At 36.7% G+C, this 22628-nt stretch overlaps 1 protein-coding gene across 1 annotated transcript in view; it reads right to left on the bottom strand.

Annotated features, from left to right (window-relative positions):
- The window catches only part of NALCN (sodium leak channel, non-selective), a 205993-nt gene that overhangs the window by 75754 nt on the left and 107611 nt on the right, over window positions 1-22628 (bottom strand). The window contains exons 11-14 of the mRNA XM_088136486.1: window positions 18279-18410; window positions 15648-15815; window positions 9552-9743; window positions 4277-4414 (exon numbers count right to left, since the gene is read on the bottom strand). Of these exons, the coding sequence (XP_087992612.1) occupies window positions 4277-4414; window positions 9552-9743; window positions 15648-15815; window positions 18279-18410 (630 nt within the window). The remainder of the gene's footprint in view (window positions 1-4276; window positions 4415-9551; window positions 9744-15647; window positions 15816-18278; window positions 18411-22628) is intronic.

Below are 22628 nucleotides of genomic sequence, written 5' to 3'. Positions count from 1 at the left end.
CTCAGTACCCCAATTACAATGTGCAGATAAAAGGCCCAGAGTTCATTTCAAGTGTGCTATTTGCATGTGGAATCTGTTGCTGTCAACTCTCAAGATGAGATCCAAAGAGCTGTCACTATCAGTGAAGCAAGCCATCATTAGGCTGAAGAAACAAAACAAACCCATCAGAGAGATAGCAAGAACATTAGGCGTGGCCAAAACAACTGTTTGGAACATTCTCAAAAAGAAGGAACGCACCGGTGAGCTCAGCAACACCAAAAGACCCGGGAGACAACGAACAACAACTGTGGTGGATGACCGAAGAATCCTTTCCCTGGTGAAGAAAACACCCTTCACAACAGTTGGCCAGATCAAGAACACTCTCCAGGAGGTAGGTGTATGTGTGTCAAAGTCAACAATCAAAAGAAGACTTCACCAGAGTGAATACAGAGGGTTCACCACAAGATGTAAACCATTGGTGAGCCTCAAAAACAGGAAGGCCAGATTAGAGTTTGCCAAACGACATCTAAAAAAGCCTTCACAGTTCTGGAACAACATCCTATGGACAGATGAGACCAAGATCAACTTGTACTAGAGTGATGGGAAGAGAAGAGTATGGAGAAGGAAAGGAACGGGTCATGATCCTAAGCATACTACCTCATCAGTGAAGCATGGTGGTGGTAGTGTCATGGCGTGGGCATGTATGGCTGCTAATGGAACTGGTTCTCTTGTATTTATTGATGATGTGACTGCTGACAAAAGTAGCAGGATGAATTCTGCAGTGTTTCGGGCAATATTATCTGCTCACATTCAGCCAAATGCTACAGAACTCATTGGACAGCGCTTCACAGTACAGATGGACAATGACCCAAAGCATACTGCAAAAGCAACCAAAGAGTTTTTGAAGGGACAGAAGTGGAATGTTATGCAATGGCCAAGTCAATCACCTGACCTGAATCCCATTGAGCATGCATTTCACTTGCTGAAGACAAAACTGAAGGGAAAATGCCCCAAGAACAAGCAGGAACTGAAGACAGTTGCAGTAGAGGCCTGGCAGAGCATCACCAGGGATGAAACCCAGCGTCTGGTGATGTCTATGCGTTCCAGACTTCAGGCTGTGATTGACTGCAACGGATTTGCAACCAAGTATTAAAAAGGGAAAGTTTGATGTATGATTATTATTCTGTCCCATTACTTTTGGTCCCTTAACAAGTGGGAGGCACATATGCAAACTGTTGTAATTCCTACACCGTTCACCTGAGTTGGATGTACATACCCTCAAATTCAAGCTGACAGTCTGCAGTTAACACACATTGTGTTTGTTTCATCCCAAATCCATTGTGGTGGTGTATAGAGCCAAAGATGTTAGAATTGTGTCGATGTCCCAATATTTCTGGACCTGACTGTAGATTTTTGGATACAGATTTTATGGGTTGCTTATATATACACGCACACACATATACATGCATGCATACATATAGTACATACGTACATATACACATACACATACATAAAACTCAGTCCTCCTTCAGGCCACTGCTCCAACTAAAAGCTTAATGAAAAACTGTTCCAAGATTTGATCAAAGAATTGTGCAGGAGGTGCAAAATATAGTGCAGTTTAAGCTGATTCTGCGGCTGAGAATGACAGGCACAGAATGAAGATTTTTACTGAATGTCAAAAACAAATCTTGAGCATGATCACAAAAGAACAGTTAAACCTCAACTTATTATTTAACTTCCACCATTCCCTTTTGAGTTTTAATAATAGACTTGGCTCCTAACACAGTTTTTGCTTTTCAAATGTAACTTCGGTTTAGCCTCTGCTGTGAAAACTATTCATTTATCTCAGCTCTCTACAGAATCTGTTTCCAAGTGCATACAATTAGCACTTTTGAACTTTACCCGCCTTCTTGTACTGAGTTCTGAAAGTTATCATTTGCTGCAATGTTTTCCTGCTGCTTTATTGCTTGTGTCTCTGTCGCTATTCCTAGAGTTTTTTTTGTGATGGTTACTGAAGGTTTATAGCAGTGCTAAATAACTATTAATCATGACAGGGACATCCTCAGGATCCAGTGCTTTTGTTAAAATGATGATAGTGTTGTCGTGCCATCCTGGACATCCTCCAATTCTGTCCTTTTCATATGTACCTGTGATGTCATGATGTGCATGCAAAAGGGTTGGAGCTTCCCTAACGTGGTTTTCAGCATTTGCTCCCCCTGGCCAACAATTCTGAATAGTGGTATTATTAAAGTAAGCATTTGTACATGTATATGCATAGACATATGTATATACTGGGGAAATATGTATGTTGAAAAGGGGATGGGGGAAAATCTGTACTCTTTAAAAGGATATTTGTCTCCAGAATAGACAATAGCTAGAGAATATAAGCTCTAGAAAACTGAATTTGTATCCTAGATGAGGGATAACTATACTTTAGGCAAAAAAAGGAACCATTTTTCCCTTACTGGATTGAATTGGTAGAGGAGGATATTTTTGCAGTTGCCAAACCTGCACTAGATATCATTAATCCTTATGTTACTTCAGCTTAATGAGATTTTTTTTACATATGTTCCACTGGAATGGAGACTTTCTTTCTTATAAAAGGAACCTGTTCTACATCCCAGAAGTATCAAGCAATGAAGATCTGCTAAAACTGCATCCCTTCACTGCATGTGTGCAATCCAAAGGTCGTTTGGCTTCTGCAAACTACTGCAAAATATGCTGGGAACAGAACCTCATAGTTTGTTTATATATATATATATATATATATATATATATATATATATATGTCAAATTAATTGTTGGTTTGCTTCTTATGTTAGTATGCCATAGTGTAATGACATTTCCCATGTGCTCATTTGGACATCATAAAATAGGAAAGCATTGTACTAACTTCTAATTATCAGCTGTTGCCCCAAGTCTTTTATTAGCTTTCAGTTTAATTACAGTTAAGGGAAGGCTGCAATGCAATGAAACTATAGAAAGTCTTTGCATGATAAATGTATGTTCTCGCTTCATTATGAACTTTGTTTTGCTGTGATCCTAGATGTTAACAACTACTCTGTTAGATTAAAGAGGAAGCATGGTCTTGTTTAAAAACACCTTGTATTTTTTTTACACAGATCACCACATGTTATGAACCTGAACTCCAGATTCATTCCAACACATCAAGGCAATTAACACAGCTGCCTTTATTCACAAGGAAAATCCATGCGCTAAAAAGGTAAGTTGTATGTGCCACATAATTCTGCACAGGCACTTGTCTCACTGGTTATCCATTTCTAGGATCCAAGTAGTAATCTTTGCCCAAAGTGGCAGTAATAAATTAAAACAATACTATTTATTACAGCAAGTAAAAGCAAAACAATAATAAAATTAAAAGTGATGCCCAGACAAGTCCTTAACTCAACTATCAGTAAAAGTTTTTTACAAAATAAAAATGATGGCTTGGTGATGAAGCCCAGCTAGTAATGATGTATTCTTGGGGTGGGGCAGAACTCAAGTTTCTTCTTCCTCCAACATTGATCAGCACTGTTGGCCTATGTACTTGGTGAGAACATTAACTGCATGAAGCAAATAGGGCGTGTTGCTTATTGCTATTTCTGAGTATCTCTAAGCAGGACATGAGATATTCAAAGCACGAAGAGGGCTTCTGCCGAAGTCCAAATAGGAAGGCAATACAAAGTTAAGCTAGATGTTATCTTGAGAAATACTAGCTCCCAATCTGCAATTGGTGTAATAATGCAAGAAGTAGAGAGAAGCATGTACTGTAGAGGATCAATCAGAAGGAAGAATGTTCAGTTCCTCCTGTTCCTGACCGCTCTCTCCCTGACAATTTTTCTTCTTACCTAGCTGGGTAACGAAATGTTTGCAAGAAAACAAACAAGCTCAGAGAACCCCAAGGACTCCTCAGTTTTTCTTCTGTAAAAGTAAACTTAAAATGCCCAGAAGCAATTGCATGGGAGAACTGATCAGCAGAGGAAGAGAGAGAAAAGCAATTCTTCCTTTGTGCTGTTTCTGCCCTGCAAGCCCAGCTACTCTGCATGTAACATAAAGTAGTGATAGAACACATATTTAGTATGCAGTAGGTTCACCTTTCAATTCCTGCCATCTTTTGATAGGGCTGGGACAAATTCTCACATGAATCCTTGGTGGTCTACTGACAATGCTATGCTAGATGAGCTACTGCTCTGGCTTGTTCAAATAAATGTTTGGGTTCAGCCTTAGTTTTGCACTCATGAGTTAGCATGAAAGGTGTTTTGAAAATGCATATATGCATATAGTGCATGCAACTTACCAGGGTAGCAAAAAGATGATATAATATGAAGTAAATAGCAACAACAGGTGCCCACATATGACCCACAGCATTAAGAGTCTGGTCCATGACATCTACCCATCCTTCCTGGGTCAAGATTTGAAACATTGACATGAAAGCCTAAATCAAAACATAAACGAACAACCCAGTTGGATATCCTTCACTGAAATAAGCACCATATCAATACCAACCCTTGTGACCATAGTGACAATCTGGTTAATGAATTAATGGTTGGCTTTTGGCATCCTGCTCTGATGGTATTATTGGTATAAACTATATGCTTCTCTTTATTAACTGGGGTTCCTAATATCCCAAATATCATCATGCTTTTTAATCCAAAACACATCACAGAATCATCAGCAACAAAACTTTGTAAAATCCAAGGAACACTACTGCATTTCAGAAGTACAATTGTAAAACCACAGTTAAGTACCCTTCCTCATTGTATCTATAGCTAGCAGGCTATATTTCATCAGCGTTTTCCATGTACTATTTGTCAGATGTAGAAAAAAGTTTCCCAAGTTTCTATTCTCAAATTTATATCTTCTAGTGTGGCACAGATATTACTTTCAGATAGACTTTAATCATAACCGGCCTCCATTCAGCTGTAAGCGCTAACTCTGAACTCAACTCTGTATCTGCATTTGAATGCAGATCACAATGTGATTCTCAGCCTAACCAACATAGTCTAAACCAGTGTTGTGCAAACTTGGCCACTTTAAGATGAGTGGACTTCAACTCCCAGAATTCCTCAGCCAGCCATACTGGCTGGGGAATTCTGGGAGTTGAAGTCCACTCATCTTAAAGTGGCCAAGTTTGCACAACACTGGTCTAAACTGACTGAATCTTTCTACCGATCTGAATGTTTTGGATCTTTGGATCGTATAGTAAGACAGAGAAAAGAAGACTAATATAATTTACATTATTCGTTAGTGGTAACTATCTGGTTGCAATATTAAATGATGCTGCATTGATTTTTGAACATTTTTGAAAGGTATCATCTTTTCCTCTAAGAAACTCAAAACCACCATTTAAAATATGCTTCATTCTAACAGTGTTCCAGGATAATTAAAACGTTTCCTGTAAGTGACAACCTCTGCATTGGAAAAACATTAGTTTTAAGATAATACAGCTGTATATGGTGATTTTAACTTTGGAAAGTAGCAATCTTTGTTTCAGAGCAAGATATTTTTAGTTGAAAGATATACTTCCCACCAGTTATGCTAAAAGGAATCAGAAATGCAGCTATCTTGCTGACAGAACAACTAACAGCTGTGAAAATGAGACCTGCAGATTTATGCAAATGGGGAGTTTTTTTGAATTAATTTATGTGTGTATGTGTGTGTAGAGAACTCTTCAGGTTTATTCTAATTGTTTTTAAGATTAATGGTACTAATCATGGTTGTTCAGTAGCAATGTCTTACTTTTAGGTCCAATGTATAGCTTGGCAAATATTAAATATCAAATAGCTAAGAAACAGAATATTTTGCTCCCTTAATCAATATATCATCTCTAAGATATATTATCCAGATCAGCTCAGGGAAAAGCTACAACAGAACTTGTTTCATGTCCCGATATATTCAGCCCTCTTCCCTCACTCTTTGGAACATTGTCTGAATGGTGGGGTCAAAAAAGTCAAGATGGTGGCCACAACTATGTCATCAAAGCCCCACCTTTTTTATGTTGTTGTAATGCATGTAAAAAAGGGACAGGGCTTTGATTATATGGCTGTGGCTGCCATCTTGACTTTTTTGACATCCACCTCTGACCACATCTAACGGATTCAGAAAGCACTAATATATAGGAAAAAAATGGGGGTGGGGGTTAGAAGGACAAAATGCAGAATAACTTCCTACCATATTAAACATTATCTAATCAGTTTCATTTTCTGAATCTAAAGTAGTATCTGAAGATTCAATCTTGGATCCTATAGTTTTTGTAATATTTTATAATTTTCATGAATTCCTGAAGACTGGAGATTTGCCTGTATTGAAACAAGATTCTAGATCCCTTTATAAGTTAGTCTATGTTTATATTGGTATATGTTCAACACAGATCCATTTATTTCACATTTTAACCATGTCATGTGTTGTTTAAAGCAAGAATATTAAGAAAAGGCTCTTTTTAAATATATTATTCCCATTTTCTAAAAAAAAAGTCTCTGGAAAAAAAATCAGAAAAAAACCTAAATTTTTCTAGATTTTTTTTTTTTCCCAGGAGAGGCTTCACATCTTTAATTTGAGTGTGGTATTAATCAGAATACATCTCTATTTCCTAAAGTAGCTATACCCTATGAAACTATTTCTTCCCAAACACAGAAAGCACAGTGCACAAAAATACTAAGATTCTAAAACAGTTTGAAAATGCAAGGCATATTCCATATGTTTAGTTTGAACATAATCTCAAAAATTAGAAATCACGGAAAAAGAAAAAGAAGAAATATTATATGTTACAAAATCTGATTTTAGAAGCCAGCATTCACTTGAAAACAAAATATAAGAGGCCTTGCAAGATGAGAAAAATGGGCTAGAGAATGCTGTAGATGGTAGCCATGGCAACCATAAGCTTCTATTTATTTCTTGTTTGTCAAGAAACCAAGTGAGAGCATGGAATTTAGAGGCATTAGGGAATAAAGGTGGTCTGCCTTTTCTCTCAAAAAGACATAATGTTCCTACAGCGCTTGTACTGTAGTCTTGTACTTCAGCAACATTAATGGACGTGGTAATCAATTGTTCTCTTTCGGCTAAGTGTACTTGCCTTTCGGCATCTAGAGCAAAAGATACCATGTCAGAACATGTTGACCATTTTAAGTTTGCCCTTACTTAGAGGGGAATGGGACAGTGCTTTCTGCGCCCAGCCAAAGTGTCTGTCTTCCTCTTCTCTCTCACCAAGGAACCCAAAAGATTTGCCCATAATGAGTGTTTGGATACTCAGAGCCTCTGCTGCTACGACCTGGTCACTGGTCTGACATCTCAAGGACAAATTTTGAAGAATGAAGGAGATCAGTCGTATATCATCGACAGAATGATCTCTTACATATTTCTGAAACCACTGACAGTATATTAGTGGTCAGCATTTAGTATTAATATTGTCTGACCAAGATCTTTATGGGATTGGGCCATACAAAACATTTTAGCAGAAAGAAATATATCCATACAGTTTCCAATCAAGGAATCACAGATCTAAAAGGGAAAATCAACTATGTGTAATACAGGTACTATAGGTATGAGCAACCTAGGAAGTCCAGAGCACCCAACCAATATATGGTGGCAAAACTGTTAATTTTTGTTGGCATAATATTTCATAGACTTTTTTTCTGCAGCCCCAAACTACAAAATTGGGGTACTATTTCCACAGGGCAACGCAGCTATTTTGAACCAAAAAACAAACAAGCAAACAAAAAACAAATATACAACTGAAACGTTCAGTAATAAAAAAAAGTGGCCAACGTTTGGCTCTAGTCTTTCTGGAGATGTCACCCTGTCACTGTCAGACACCCAACACTCTAGGAATGTAAAAAATTACAAATGGAAAGCCAAATGCAAAACCTATCTGGGCTACAGAAAAAAAAAAGGCCGCTCCAGTGATCTGTTGCTACATTATGGTCACCACTATTGACTTGTTAGTACCACTAAGGTTGTGGTTGAGAAGAATTTTATTATTTAGAACTCAAACAAAATTCCCTGGTCCCCTTGCTTCTAGAAAAACAAAACAAAACCAGGAGCTGAAGAAAGACTCAGATTGGCTCCACCATACAGTATATCCAATTTTTCTGACAGCCAGTCAACTGTAAGAATAATCTTGGGGTGGATGGAAATGTTTGTTCTTTCTTTGAAACTTTCTCAGAATAAAAAAAAAAAAATGCTTTACCATATTTAGTTCCTTTTTGTAGTCAGCACATCAGGTAAAAAATACAAATCGTACCTCACTGTAAATTAAACATTTTTTCTTTCTTTCTTTCTTTAATACCGGCATCTGACCTTGTGAATCTCACAGATAGGCTACCTTTTATAACTTGATTTTGTTCTACTGAGTAGAACATTAATTTGTGATGCCCTGTTAACACCATGGCCACTATGCTTGTCATAAAGGATGGCTTCATATGCGAAACTAGAGTTAGAAGCATGAACCTCTGTTGGTTTTTTAGAACAGTCCCTGTTGCTTGTCAGTGTCTAAACTCTATTATATTCTAAAGGTGTTTCCTTGGCTGGGTCCAAAGGAATAAGATGTTCTATCTGACATTTATCCTTATTTGTTTTTTCTGGGTTTACATGCCAACTCCAAATAGCAGAGTAGAACTGACTGTTTATCCAAGATTGTGACTGCCACTGAAGCCACTTGAAGAAGAATTCTATGAACATCTGTGAGAAAAACAGCTAATTCCTCTGAATTACATTAGTATTAAGGTTTAGGAAGCACAAAAGACATTAGGACAATAGGGAGAATGCAAGTAGGAAAAAAAGTACAGTTGGTGAAGAAGTTTACAACAAGCACATGCCATATTTGGACAACAGATAAGTTCAGTAAGAAACTATATAGCTCTGGTATAATCATGGGCATAGCTTAGGAAAACACAGAATTTAGGATATTTAAGTAAGTGGTTTCACACCAAGTGGAACTGAACATCACTGGTAAATCTGACCATGTTAATCCTGAGTGAACTCTATGCACACAGAGCTATTTTCCTATATTCTTGCTTTTATTATTTTATCCTATTTAATTAGGATCTTGTAAGATCCTAATTATTAATATTCTAATAATTAGGACCTTACAAGAAATCTTTTCTTACAAACAAATCCTTAAGATACAGTTTCGGCTTTGCCTTCTCAGGATTGCTTTGGGGTTAGTGCCATCCTGCTTCCTGGGTTTTAGAGTTTGGCCAACTTTATACTCAGGACCCCCAGTAGGAAGACATGCATACAAATATTCTTATATATTGTCTCCAAAGCTGTTAGGACTTGGCATCAGGCAATAAAAATGCTGTACACATTGCTTTATTCTGAACTTTTTGGGGAGAGATATAACATCTAACACATACATTCATAATTAAGTAGTCTCATAGAGCTATTCTTGTCATTTGACCAGAGCAAAATAAAGGGTCAAAGGTCAAATATATTTATAGCAGCAGCAATAAATGAACTCAACACACCACAGAAGAATAACAGATGCCTAGGACCTGGCATTAATAAGGTTAGAGTAAGAAGCCATTTCTAAACAGCCATAGTCTGATTGGTTGGAATGGAATTTTTACACTTACCCTTGGAAATGTGGTAAACCTGTCTAGTTCTTCCACAAAACAAAACATTTGCAAACTAATGGCTGACATTACAATTAATAGACTGGCAGTAAATACAACTAAACTCCCAAGCTTTTTTCCGGGTCCAAAAATCTTGTATACAAAATCTTCCAGGGCAGGAGAAATCTTTATAAGCCGAACAACTCTAAGTACCTGCAAGGAGAAAGGAAACATTTTTTACTGATGCAGCTGCAGGTTGACAAATAAAACAGTTTTTTTTTTCTAGTAACATCCAGGGCATGCATCTTGAAAAATACAGGTGGAATGGTTTCTATTATGGCTGTGCAAAACATTCAAAAGAAGATGTCCGTGCAAAGCATTTAAGGAGCTGTGCCCTTTGAAAGCCTTGCTCAGCTGCTTTGAAGCTCCCCTGGCATTCTGCGCATCTCTTTGCCCGCTCTGCTGATTCACTCCACTGGCAGTCTCGTGGCTGGATAGTTGGGGACAGACTTTGAAGCAGTTTTATGAGGTTTCCAAAGGGTGTGGCTACGTTAATGCTTGGGGAAAGGATGCTCTGTTCACACTATCAGGGTTTCCAAATCACCTAGTCTGAATGCTTTCCTAAGCCATAGGATCTACATTGATTAAATGTAATTGTTTTTATATGATTTCAGGTTGATGGCCAAACTTCTAGCACTTCCATATCCATACAACAGAAATCTGTGGTGAATTATGGCTCATCTCCCTCCCTCCCTCCCTCCCTCCCTCTCATCTGTTTCTAAATGGGATACCTTATAATCAATATAAATATGAAAGGAAAAAAAGCGTTACTAAAAACTTAAATTGATAGCCAATAGTAATTTCCAGAAATAGACAGTAATTTCTACAAAAATCTGTGTCAGAGCTGTACGTTAAACTGAAATATCCCAAGGGTTATTGTCACAGAGTTGCAGGCAGTCTTAGTTTTTCTGCAATTCCATCTTGATTGTTACTTGAAAACTACTGGGCTTGCAGGGTTGGGCAACTTGAAGTTTTCAGCTTGAGTTCCCTTCAAGGCTTAGTCAGCATAGCCTAAAAGAATGAAAAATCTAACATTCAGAGGATATCAGGTTGTCTATCTTTGAACGGTATTCATACTGAAATCTCTTCTACCTTCCCCTTGAAAACAGAAATATATATGTCTTTTATGTTTGAGTCTCTTACGTTATCATTATTATTGGCTTTGAAGGATGCAGGGGGTATGTCTGGTGACATCACAATCATTAGGTGGAGCCAGAACATTCACATTTTAAAAAAAGAAACAAACAGAAAAATACATTACATTTGGGGGATTCAGGAAAGGTTTAGGAGCAAAAAATTTCCTCTTAAATATTCCCAAATCCCAACCCTCACCAAAAGGGATGAAACTCTGTTTCCCCCCCACTCTGAGAAAGCTTTCGGGATAATTGCATCCTGCAGATTATACATCCATATCACACTAAGTATCATGCCTCCTAACCTAATTGATTTTTTAATCAATCAATAAGTCAATCAATCAATCAACATTTGTGCATCTATTTTAAACAGAAAAGGTGAAACTATTCAGTTTCTCTTTAAATATTAAAAACAAGTTACTTGTTTCATGTTTTGACTAGTGTTCTGCTAAGTGTTTTGTTATGGGTGCTTCCACCCACACCCACATTACCATAATTGACATTTAAGTATCCAATTAATCTTTCCAGAAACTACTTTGCTAGCCCATTTGTTTTCATCAAGAGAGAAAGAGACAGGACAATCTTCAAAGCACTTCCTTCACCAGTCTGTATATTTATTTGTGCGTGGTTTGAATATTTTGAGGATTAAAAGCAGAAGTGTGATCAGTCCTGGAGATTTCTCCCTCCCCAATATATGATAAATGTTTCTTATTCCACCATTAAGATTGTGTCTGTCTATGTGTGTATTTGTCTACAGTAGCCCCCAGTTTAAGAAGAGTTCTGTTCCCAAGGTCTGTCTTTGTCAAATTTGTATGTAAGCTGGAACAGTATTATTGTATAATATTGTATAAGTAGTATTGTGTAATGAACTTGAACCATTGTGCATTTAACTCGAATCATTGTGTCTTTAACTTGAATTTTGCTACAAGAGGCGCTGTTTTTAATTATGGGTCGTTTGTAATCCAGGCTTTCTTAGCCCAGGGATTACCTGAAAGAAGCTACACTCTTATATTTCCATCAGTAATGTAAATTGATTGGCCCCTTCAATTAATACATTATGGAAAAAAATATTTGTCTTCTTCTGTTGTGTATATGTATGTATGTATGAATATATGTATACACACATGCACAATATTTTATTAGGAAGAGTAATCCCAACTATATTCAAAATGCAGATGATCATCATGAATAGAAACAATTGTTTTAACTAGTTAATTCTGTGATTTTGGCTGCAACATTTAACTGTGATTTAATATTTATATTTTCATTCCTCCTGATCTCTCAAGGATCTTATTTTATCTTCACAAAAAGCATGTAAAATAGGATAAAAGAAACTGGCCAAAGAGCAGAAATCTGAATCCTGTTTTTCTAGTATCCATAGGCTACTGAATATCCATAGGCTACTGGATAGCCTATCCATTAAATTAATCTGGCTCTTCTGTTCATCTTTAAAATTATTCCTTTCCAATAAGGCTTCAATTTTCTATCTCTAATTAAAATGTTAAAATTTTAATCAAATCTGGATCTAACAGTCATCCATCAAGGGCAAGGTTCCATCTTCATCTGCATTTGGAGGGAAGAGCTATGGCTATATATTTGGTAATATACATATATGACTACATTTTAAAATCTATTTGTGGACTTTTGGCAGATGAATGTTGGTCACAATGGATAGAAAGAATAACTCATGTAGTAAAGGTAAGGCATTTTTCAAAGTCCTCTCCCTATTATTTGATGACAGGAAGCTTAGACTGCAGTAGGTAATCTAAATTTTTCAATATGACAGCTACTTTGCCTAAAAATCCTATGTAACTTTACATAGTGAATTTAATAAAGATGGCTATGAAGCAGATATTAGAAGATAGGCATTCTTCATTTTGTGGTGCGCCAAGATCTATATTATGCCATTTTGACTGGATTGAGAATACAGCACTTTCAGCCATGTGTTTACTGATTTATGAAATGTCCTCCTTGTTTTTCAAATATTAAAGGTCATTGCTGCCTTTAAAGATCATGGTGTATGTTAAAATAAAATGCCAAGTGGAGTACAAATTATTAAAAAGATGTATCTAACAATTAGAGTATCTGTATAAATCTAAGGATGCAATTGATCATCAGAATTTCCCTGATGAATCAATTAATGCATTTCCATACTGCAAAACCTTAAAAAAAGTCTCTTGAGGGATCCAAAGGAAGTGTCTTTGATGTTTTATCATATAATAAATAAAATGTTTATTTCTGATATGATAATACACGGAAAACTTATTTTAATATCAAATCAAAGTTGAGAATATGAAAAATTTCTTTCTCTAGAGGTGCACAACATTATCTAAAAATATAATAAATTTAAACTCCCATAATAGTTTAGAAGATGTCCATTTTTTTTTTAAAAAAAAAGATATTTACAGCTAACTAAGTATAGCCAACTTCAGTTGCCAATAATTCTTATGGTTAAAAGAGAAAGTCGTTTTACCACGTTGAAAGATAAGCAATAAATGTTGCATGTGAACTGAAAAGAAAAGCTATCTTTAGCTTTTCTTCTCATCAAATTTGGCACCAGGATGAGAGAACATGTCTATGCAGCATATAGGTTAGAGATTTCTCCAGAGTTCTCCACTTCAGTATTTTCTTAGCTGTATTGATTTACTGTGGAATACAAAAGATTTTAACCAGCAGCTATATATTTTATTATTCTGTTCAATGTTTTAAAATCCCACATAATTTAGGATGTCATCCTTCACAGTAGTGGTCAATTTAGTTCCACTAATTTCACATTTGCAATTTGAGACTGTTTCTGATGAAGCATGATTCATGAGAACTATCCTGTTAACAAATCTTCTAAGTAGCCCTAAGCAATAAAAATTGTATTTATACATCAGGGGCACAAAACTTTAATAGGCTTGAAAGATGTCTTAGTTTTTGTGTGAAATGGGCAGAGTCTGGCCCTTTTTGAGGGAGGAGTACAGAAATTTTAGAGTGATACAAGTGCCTTAATCATTTGCAAGGTATTAACATACTCATTTTGCTTCTTAACCCCACCCCTGAAACCCACGGGTTTGTTGTTGTGTGGTACATTTGGAAATTCTCTGAGATTGTCGAGATAAGGCAGGATATAAACCTAATACATAAATAAAATATTTGAAACACATGGATGCAGAAAAAAATATATACCGTTTTGGATAAAGATCACACACATCTATGAACACGCATTTTTGTCTGTTAACCTTTTTCCTGCAAGCCTGTTCCTAGACACATCTTCCAATCCAAGACAGGTACATTTTAAAATGTATTTTGCTACAATGTTTTCTGTGCTTAAAGCAATATTTGCCTCTCAATATAATGTTTCAACTGTCTTAGCATGCCAAGGGTCTGTCTAAGCTAAATGGTGCAATTTCTTGTGTTAACAAATTTATACATACAAATACTGATTTTAGATTTAGTAGAAAAGGATTATTATACAATGGTTGAGAAGCTAAGAGTGGACTTATAGATTCAATATATGAAAGTCACTTTCACTAGCACCCATTTACTGTCCTCTTCAGGCTACTGTGTTGCAGTCAGAAAAGAACAGAAGCCACAAACAGCTAAAATTCCTTTTTGTCTAGACCAGTGTTTCTCAACCTTGGCAACTTTAAGATGCGTGGACTTCAACTCCCAGAATTCCCCAGCCAGCCATGCTGGCTGGGGAATTCTGGGAGTTGAAGTCCACGCATCTTAAAGTTGCCAAGGTTGAGAAACACTGGTCTAGACTGTGGCCCTTCCACCAGATTCCTTATGCAGCTCCAGGCCAGCCCTTGCATGGCCAATGGCAACTAATGCTGGGAGTTGGACTTTAGCAAAATCTGGATTCCCTATTCCTGCTCTTTACCTAGTAAATTTAAAAATTTTGATTTAGGATTACCATTTTACTCCTCCTGTCTTCATAGAGATGGGTGGGCAATATAGGATTCAACTGTCTTAGCATGCCAAGGGTCTGTCTAAACTAAATAGTGCAATCTCTTGTGCTTTATTCCTTCGTAATAGCTAGTAAACTGAACTGCAAGAAGAGAAATCTCTGCACTATGAATTTACTAACCCAGTTGGTACATGCATAGATGTTAGTAGTTTATAGAAGTTTTGAACTTGGAGGGCACAAGTTTGCCGCTCCTGCCCTAAACTCACTCTGTTTTGCGTACTTTCTTATGCAGCCCAATTAAACTCAGAAAACACTGACACCGTGGCACATACTTTAAATATCTACAGCATATTTAGGGGAGAAATAGAGAGTAATCATGGGCTACTATTTTAAGTGACAGCTACACATTTCCCATAATGTCTAATTTGAGCTGCACCACAATTTATTATTTGCCATAACATCTGATTTAAACAGATTGCATATCAGCTTGGTGTGATGCAACCTTATTAGGCTGTCAGTCTTACTGATTTCAATGGGATGTACTTGATGATTTCTCCCCAGATTTAGAATTCTTTGCCAAGCCTTTCATATTATATTAATTATTCTATTCAGAGCAGACTTTTGGCTTCTCAGTTGATTTTCTGGTTTGATTTGAAAAAGTAAAAGCAGTTTCCTTTTAAATTTTATTTAATGATTTTAACTATTGGTTTTTAGGTTCAATTATATTTTTGTATTTTATCTTGGTGATTTTGGGAGGGGTTAGCTATCGTAAAAGCTATCTGAAATTGAACGGTGACATATAAATTTTGCAGTGCTTTGGATTCAATTCCAGAAAGACAGATAGCCACAACAACTATGATAATTCAGTAAGAAATTAATACCTACTTGACAGGTGAGCATCACACTGAAAATGAAAACAATGATAGCAACAAAATAAATTAATAAACATGAATAATATTTAGACACTTTTTGGAGTGATTCCAAATCATGTTTTCCCCTGGTATACTGAAGTGGAAATTAGCACACTACCTGAAAGTATGTAAACTGTGAATGGTAGAGGACCGGATAAATGTGGAGAGTAGTTCCAATGACCAGCAGCAGTTCAAATTTATGAAGAGATGAACTGATGTATCCGGTAAATCCCAGGCACCAGATCTTCAGGAGAGCTTCCAGATCAAAGAGGACCGTAAAAGCCACCTGTGGGAACACGAAAGGACAAAAACAGCCTAAGCACGATTTCTTAGAGTTATGTCACTAATCATAATCATATAGTATGAGAAAATAGTATTCATGGGCATACTAACTCTCCCGAGAAAAGACCTCTGGTTCAGATTCAGATCAAATCTCTGAAAGTGGAGGAAAACGAAATACCTGCAGCCCGGAAGACTGTGCTTCCTGGCTTCACATCACAAGGGGTAAACTGGCTACTTATCAAAGGCTGAGTAGCTTCAAGAGCTTGTTTCCCTTATTCCTGAAAACATTCAGGTCTAGCTGCCAGTTGCTCAGAACTGCAGAGCAGAAGAAAAACATCTGCTGGATGGTTACCAGCATTTTTCTTAAAACAAGGCATCTGTTAGGGAAGTTCCTTCTGGCCTAGTGGCAGGGTGATTTCTTTGTCCTCCATTCCTTCCCTTTATGAAAGCTGCTTGAGAGATTTTTGACAAAAGCAAGATAAACAGAACAAATACATACAAAGCTAGTGCAAAACATTTTCTTGAATTAAATATTCAATATCTTAACAATACAAGCCAATTTTAGCCCCCCCCTCTACACACACACATACATACACGTGCACATAGTGTGTGTGTGTGTGTGTGTGTGTGTGTGTGTGTGTGTGAAGAGTATTGGCTGCTCTGAACTTTGGTACTGGAGAAGATTTCTGAGAATACTGTGGACAGCCAAGAAAATAAACTGATGGATCATCGACAAATCAACCCAGAGTTCTTACTTGAAGCACAAATGACCAGGCTCAAATTATTCTACTTTGCAAAGACTCAGCTCTCTGGAGAAGGCTCTAATGCTGGGAAAGATGGAAGGAAAGAGAAGAGGAGGATGACCAGCAGTAAGACGGATGGACTCAGTTACAGAGGTGAAGAGTGCATTGTTGGGAGACTTGAAGGAACAGGTTAGGGATAGATCATCATGGAGAAAATCTATGTGGTTGCTAGGAGTTGAAAATGACTTGATGGCGCATAATCAATCAAATCAATATTGGTTAAAAAGCTTTGTGGTAGCATACAATGTTAAAATGTGTAACTTGAAACAACGCCTCCAATCATCTTCTCCATCATCATCTAAATCATATTAAATAAGTCTACCAAATCTTTATCTGGGTCAAAACATCTACAATAACGTTGACCTGTTTTACTATTCTATTATGAGAAGGTTTAACAATTACAGAGTTAAAAATATAATTTATTCTTAGATTATGTATATCAGTTAATTACCATTTTATTTGCTCATCAGATTTTTTAAAAGTATCAAAAGGTTTGCATAACATTTGGTTAAATTTAAAAAAAAACTTGATTTTTTTCCCCTTAAGCACAGCTATGGGAATCTTTCAGATATCATGGTGATTCATGCCTTAGTCATCTCTCGTTTGGATTACTGTAATGTGTTCTACATGGGGCTCCCCTTGAAGAGCACTCTGAAGATGCAGCCAGTCCAAAGTGCAGTGGCATAAGCAGTTTGGCATTTCTTGTTATGCCCATATAACACTGCTGCTTTGCGAGCTGTGTTGGCTCCCAATAGGCTTCTGGGTGCAATTCAAAGTACTGGTCAACACCTATAAAGCCCTTCATGGCGCAGGGCCAGGCTATCTGCAAGACCACCTTTCTCCCATTGTTTTTGCTTGTCCCACCAGACCTAGTACAAGGGCATGCTCTGGGCTCCTTCTACTAAACAATGCCATCTTCTTGGATCCCAGAGTGGTGTCTTCTCAGTGGCAGCACCTACCCTATAGAATGGCAATCCCCCAGAGATCCGAATGGCCGCAGCTCTATAGCTTTTCACAAGGCATTGAAAATCTATTTCCCTAAGCATTTGGGTCAGGTGGATAGATGAGCTGTGCTGTTGTTGATGTGCTTTTTGTCTGTGAGTGGGGTTATTGTTTATCATGGTGCTGAGGATTATGTGTTGTGGGTTTCTGATTTTTAATCCTTGTAAGTCACCCAGAGTCACTTGTGTGAGATGGGCAGCTACATACAGTAAGTCATATAAAAAATAAACAAATACATGAGAAACTCTATATAAGATAGATAGATAGATAGATAGATAGATAGATAGATAGATAGATAGACAGACAGACAGACAGACAGACAGACAGACAGACAGACAGACAGAAAACTGAATGCAACACAAGAGCTTTTTGCTACTTCTCAGTAGTCATGAAAGATAGTAAGGCTTATGATACTGTTCGCTTTATGTTGACACCGAAGATGATAACCACACACTTAATCAAATTCCTCAGTCACTCTGATCAGTTAAGTTTATTTCTTGACTGACATGTTTACCTAATTAATTTTACAACTAATATTAGTCTTATGCCTACAAGGTGATTTAATGGACTGGTCATTGACTAATAAAGGATGATAAAGGATGATGGTGATATCAGCTTTTGACAGGAAATATGAAGAAATCAGTAATGAATGGGAGACTCACCTCTGCAAGGTAGAATTCATCATATTGGCTCTTGAAAGTTTCTCCCTTATAATAATTGCTAGCAGCAACAATGACATCCACTGCCACCATGCTCAGGATAAACATATGGAAAACTGAGGACCTCATCATTCTCTGCAGAGAGATAAAACATATATGTGCTGAGAAATGTCTATCTTGGGGAAAAAAGAGATGATTTTATTCTCTGGAAACTAGCAGCCAGAAGCACTGTATCTAAAAAAACTCTTTGAAATACCATTCATTCATATTTTTAAAAGTTACAAATTAATAGAATGTCTTTAATCTTTACAAATGTAGAAAAACAATTAAATGTGTGGGTAGAATATTCAGTCTCAGTGCACTGCTTTCCATACTCAGAAACCTGTATATTATCCTGATTCTCTTCGCTGCGATTTTCAGCTACTTCTGCTTACCACTAAATATATTGTGTCCTTCTAACGTATTTCAAGCTTCTCTGCTTCTGCTCTGTTTGTAGGTCAGAACTATGAATTAGTAAACCAGAGACAGATTATATGACATAGTAAAGTAAAAGGAGTAAAAGTAAGGTCTCCTTCAAGACAAGCTCAACTCTTAATGACTTCATGGACACATCCATGTGGCTTTCTTGGCAACAATACCAACATGATTTTCCATTGCCTTCTCCTGAGAGATATATTTTTTGACCTCCCACTCTAGCTTACAGTCTTCCACCCAAATACTAATCAGAAAAAAATCTGTTTTATTTATGCAGTTCTTGACAAAAGATAACAAATCTACAAATCTTAAGATTTGATAATACTAACAGTACCAGTATTAATACTACTACTACTATTCTACCTGAATCAATCCACTGCAGGATGAAAGCCTCTTCACTGAAAGTTAAGGACTAACTTACTATGCTGGTCCAGTGTGGGTTGGTAGATAGATGTTTTTTGACTTTCCAGTCTAGGGCTGAGAGAGAATGACTGGCCAAAGTCACCCAGCTGACTTTGGTGCCTAAAAGAGGACTAGAACCTGGGTTTCCCCACTCCTCATCCATAACCTTAACCGCTATACCACACTGGCTCTCTAAGCTTCTATATATGTCACCAAAAAAGTTTAAAGAAGACTTGCTATTAACACTAAAGGTAGTTGCAACCCTAGTTTTCCAATGCATCAGTGGGGCTTAGGGATGAGGGACTTAGTCTCAGCAATACAGTTTGAGATGCCTGAGGTCCCTGAGTCCAAGAGAGTAAACCCCTGACTGCAGCCCACGAGCTGACGTCCAGTCTAGCTCAGAGATTCCAATTTGGCAGAGCTAATGCATCACTGTAGACAAGGTTCATGGAGGGGTGGGTATTAAACTATAGACCAGTGGTTCGCAAACCTGTTTACATTCTTAAAAATGATTGAGGACCCCAAACAGCTTTGGTTTATGTGGGTTATATCTATGATATTTACCGTGTTAGAAATTAAAACTAAAAACTAAAATAAAATATTTATTTGATTTTGTGGACCCCCTGAAAGGGTCCCAGAGAACAGCTGCTATAGACCACAGGCTTCCCCTTTAAGTATTATATTTTTCACTAAGGGAATGGAGCCAGTCAGTATTGTTAGCCTCAGAGAAGTTAAGAACTCTTCAGTTAAGGACAAGGCCAGAGGAGTCTACAGCAAACGGGGGGGGGGGGGGGGCATCATCATGTAGATGCTGTGATTATGAATGTATGTCCCAACATCTGTAACAATATATTGAGCATTTGCATGATGATGCCATTGTGCGTGTTTTGTCACTTGCCTTCTCTAGTTTTTTAGTTTGCTCAGGGCATTAAAAGGGTTGCCATTAGCCTCCCTGGTTTTCAGACATTTTAAGCTTAATGAAATCCTGCCTGTCTCCTCCTGCTTTACACCACTTGCCAAATCAGTACTCCCCTGCTTTTCCAGAACTCCAGATTTCAGAGCAAAAAAAAAAATCAAAGTCTAATTTTCTATGGGGCCAGATTGGGCTGGTTATACAGTGAGCTGGTATTTTTTTTCCTCTCATGATAGAACCTCTGGCTGAGATTGTCAAGTCCTTCAAATAACTTCTTTAACACCCTAAGGGATAAGATGAAAGCAGTATTGAAATGTAAATGCCATGGATCTGTATGATAAAAAGTTCTTCAGTGTAATAAAACTGAACCCGATATTAGCTGCACTAATTTCCAGTATTTATTTTACCCTTGATAATCACCTAGAGAAAAAAAAAGTTGCAATCATTGGCATACTTACATCAAATTAATTGTTAATGCAATCAGTGTGGACTTATCTCAATGTAGTTTTTTTTTCTTTAGGAGGAATCATTTATTAAAAGCAGGTTGACATTGTTCCCTGTCTAAAGGATACTGGGCAGCTGGTTAAATATGTAATATCCTTAAAAGTAAACATCAAGCTATAAAAAGCTAAGTTTAATCATTGAAATGCTTTTGGAAATAAATAAACGCATATACAATGTGATCAGACTAAAAATTCATAGAAAGGAAGACATTTAATTTAAGCAGAAACTGCAGCTAAAGCAACATATGAATGTGTAAGAACCATGACCTCAATTTTAAGCACAGCTAGAAGTGGTGAACCAGTTGGATCTAAATCATGTCCCTGTATAATTTCTCTATGGAATAAATGAGAAATAGTGCCCGGATTAGCAGAGAAAATGTATCTACCGTCTTCCAGCATCAGTATTAGATGTAGATGACGACAACGATTTGCAGCTTTTGAAGAGATTTGGTGAGTGGGCTAAAAATGTGGAATTTCTTCTTTAAATCTTTTTTATGACCATACATTTTATGAAGATACATCAATGGGACTATTATCAATACCATTCTACTGAGCAGAATTAGCAAGGGAAGTTGGTTTGCACAAGTTCTGTTGACAACAGTGGCTGCACAAGAGCATACTAATCAGGAGCTCACTAATTAAACAGCAGGTTCCAAATGTCTTTTAAAGTAAAGTACTACAAAAAGTACTACAATTAATAATAGAAATTTTGGACATGGCACAGTAAAGGAATTCACTGGTTCCTAATGTAACCACTTTTTTGTGATTACTGTGTATGTGTTTCAAAGCACAACACACGTGGAATGAGGGTAAATGCCGGTTGCACTTACAACAATGGGAACTGGAAGAATGACTACAAATAATAAAACTGCAACTTTTGGAACAATCTAGTTCAGTTTTGTTTTAAGTGTGGTGAAGTTCATGGCTTCTCATCATAAAGGCTGCATTAGAGTTAGCATAGACTAATTTGCACTGACAAGCCTAGTTTCTATGCATTTATTTTAAAGCAATAAAACCACAAGCAAGTTTGGATAAAGTTGGACAACTCCGGGTAAAGTTGACAAGAGAATATTACTGGGAATGTTTAAAAAAATCTTATTTTAATATTTTATTGAACACTTTGTATATCATGATAAATTTGTAGCAATTTTACTCTATTTTACTATGCTGATGCTATGTTATGATTCGATATGGTTGTTTGATTAATCAATGGACAATAAACAGACAACAAGTGCCAAAGGAACAAATGATACAAATTTTAGGAAGAATAACTTGCTTCTAAGCTGTTAACATTTCCTATTATGTAATTCATTTTCTATAGAATTGTAAAATATATAGAATATTAAAATGAACAAAGTTCAATTACTGCAACATTTTATTATGCTTTGTGAAATTTCAAAGATAACGATTTTTATATTTGTTCTTTATCAAACTGATCTAAAAATCTGTCTTGCATATAGGAATTGCTAAGACTTTTTCCAAGAGTTAATTATGATAAATCTTCATACTCTTTGAAATTGTTAGTGTTTCTATATGTTGGAATACATTTATCTATTATTTTACAAAATAATCTGATTTATTGAATAGAAACCATTCTGTGGCATTTCCACAAACACATTGTCTTGGTGGGTACAACTGACTTCCTTTTTTGCTTGTTTCAATTCTGAAATACTCCCCAGAATTGGCTGATGTGGGTCTTCTGGGCCCACAGTAAATACTCCCCAGAATTTTTTCTGTCTTTTCAACTCCTTCAAACATTTCTTTGTCTTAATTTTTTTGGGAAGGTAACTGGGCTATTATGCCTTCATAGCCTTTCATAACCTGTTTTCTTTAACATTTCCCCCTCTATTTCTAGAGATTGCACAAAACAACAACCACAAACATTTACAGATTGCATCAAACTTTTAAATCCAGGCAACAAAATATGCTGATTTTCCTTTTGATTGTTACTATCTTTTTTGCTGTAACTAGTACTTTCCCACTCCTTCTCCAGTCTTTTAAATCTCAAAGGTCATAATTAGCTTCTCCACAGCCTGTCATCTAACCCAGGGTTCCTCAACC

The sequence above is a fragment of the Python bivittatus genome, unplaced genomic scaffold (assembly GCF_059951505.1).
Source record: "Python bivittatus isolate LINGU-HERP-01145 unplaced genomic scaffold, Pbiv_v1 ctg000060_np1212, whole genome shotgun sequence".
NCBI classification, from domain to species: Eukaryota; Metazoa; Chordata; class Lepidosauria; order Squamata; family Pythonidae; genus Python; species Python bivittatus.
This window is presented reverse-complemented; position numbering and strand designations above follow the sequence as displayed.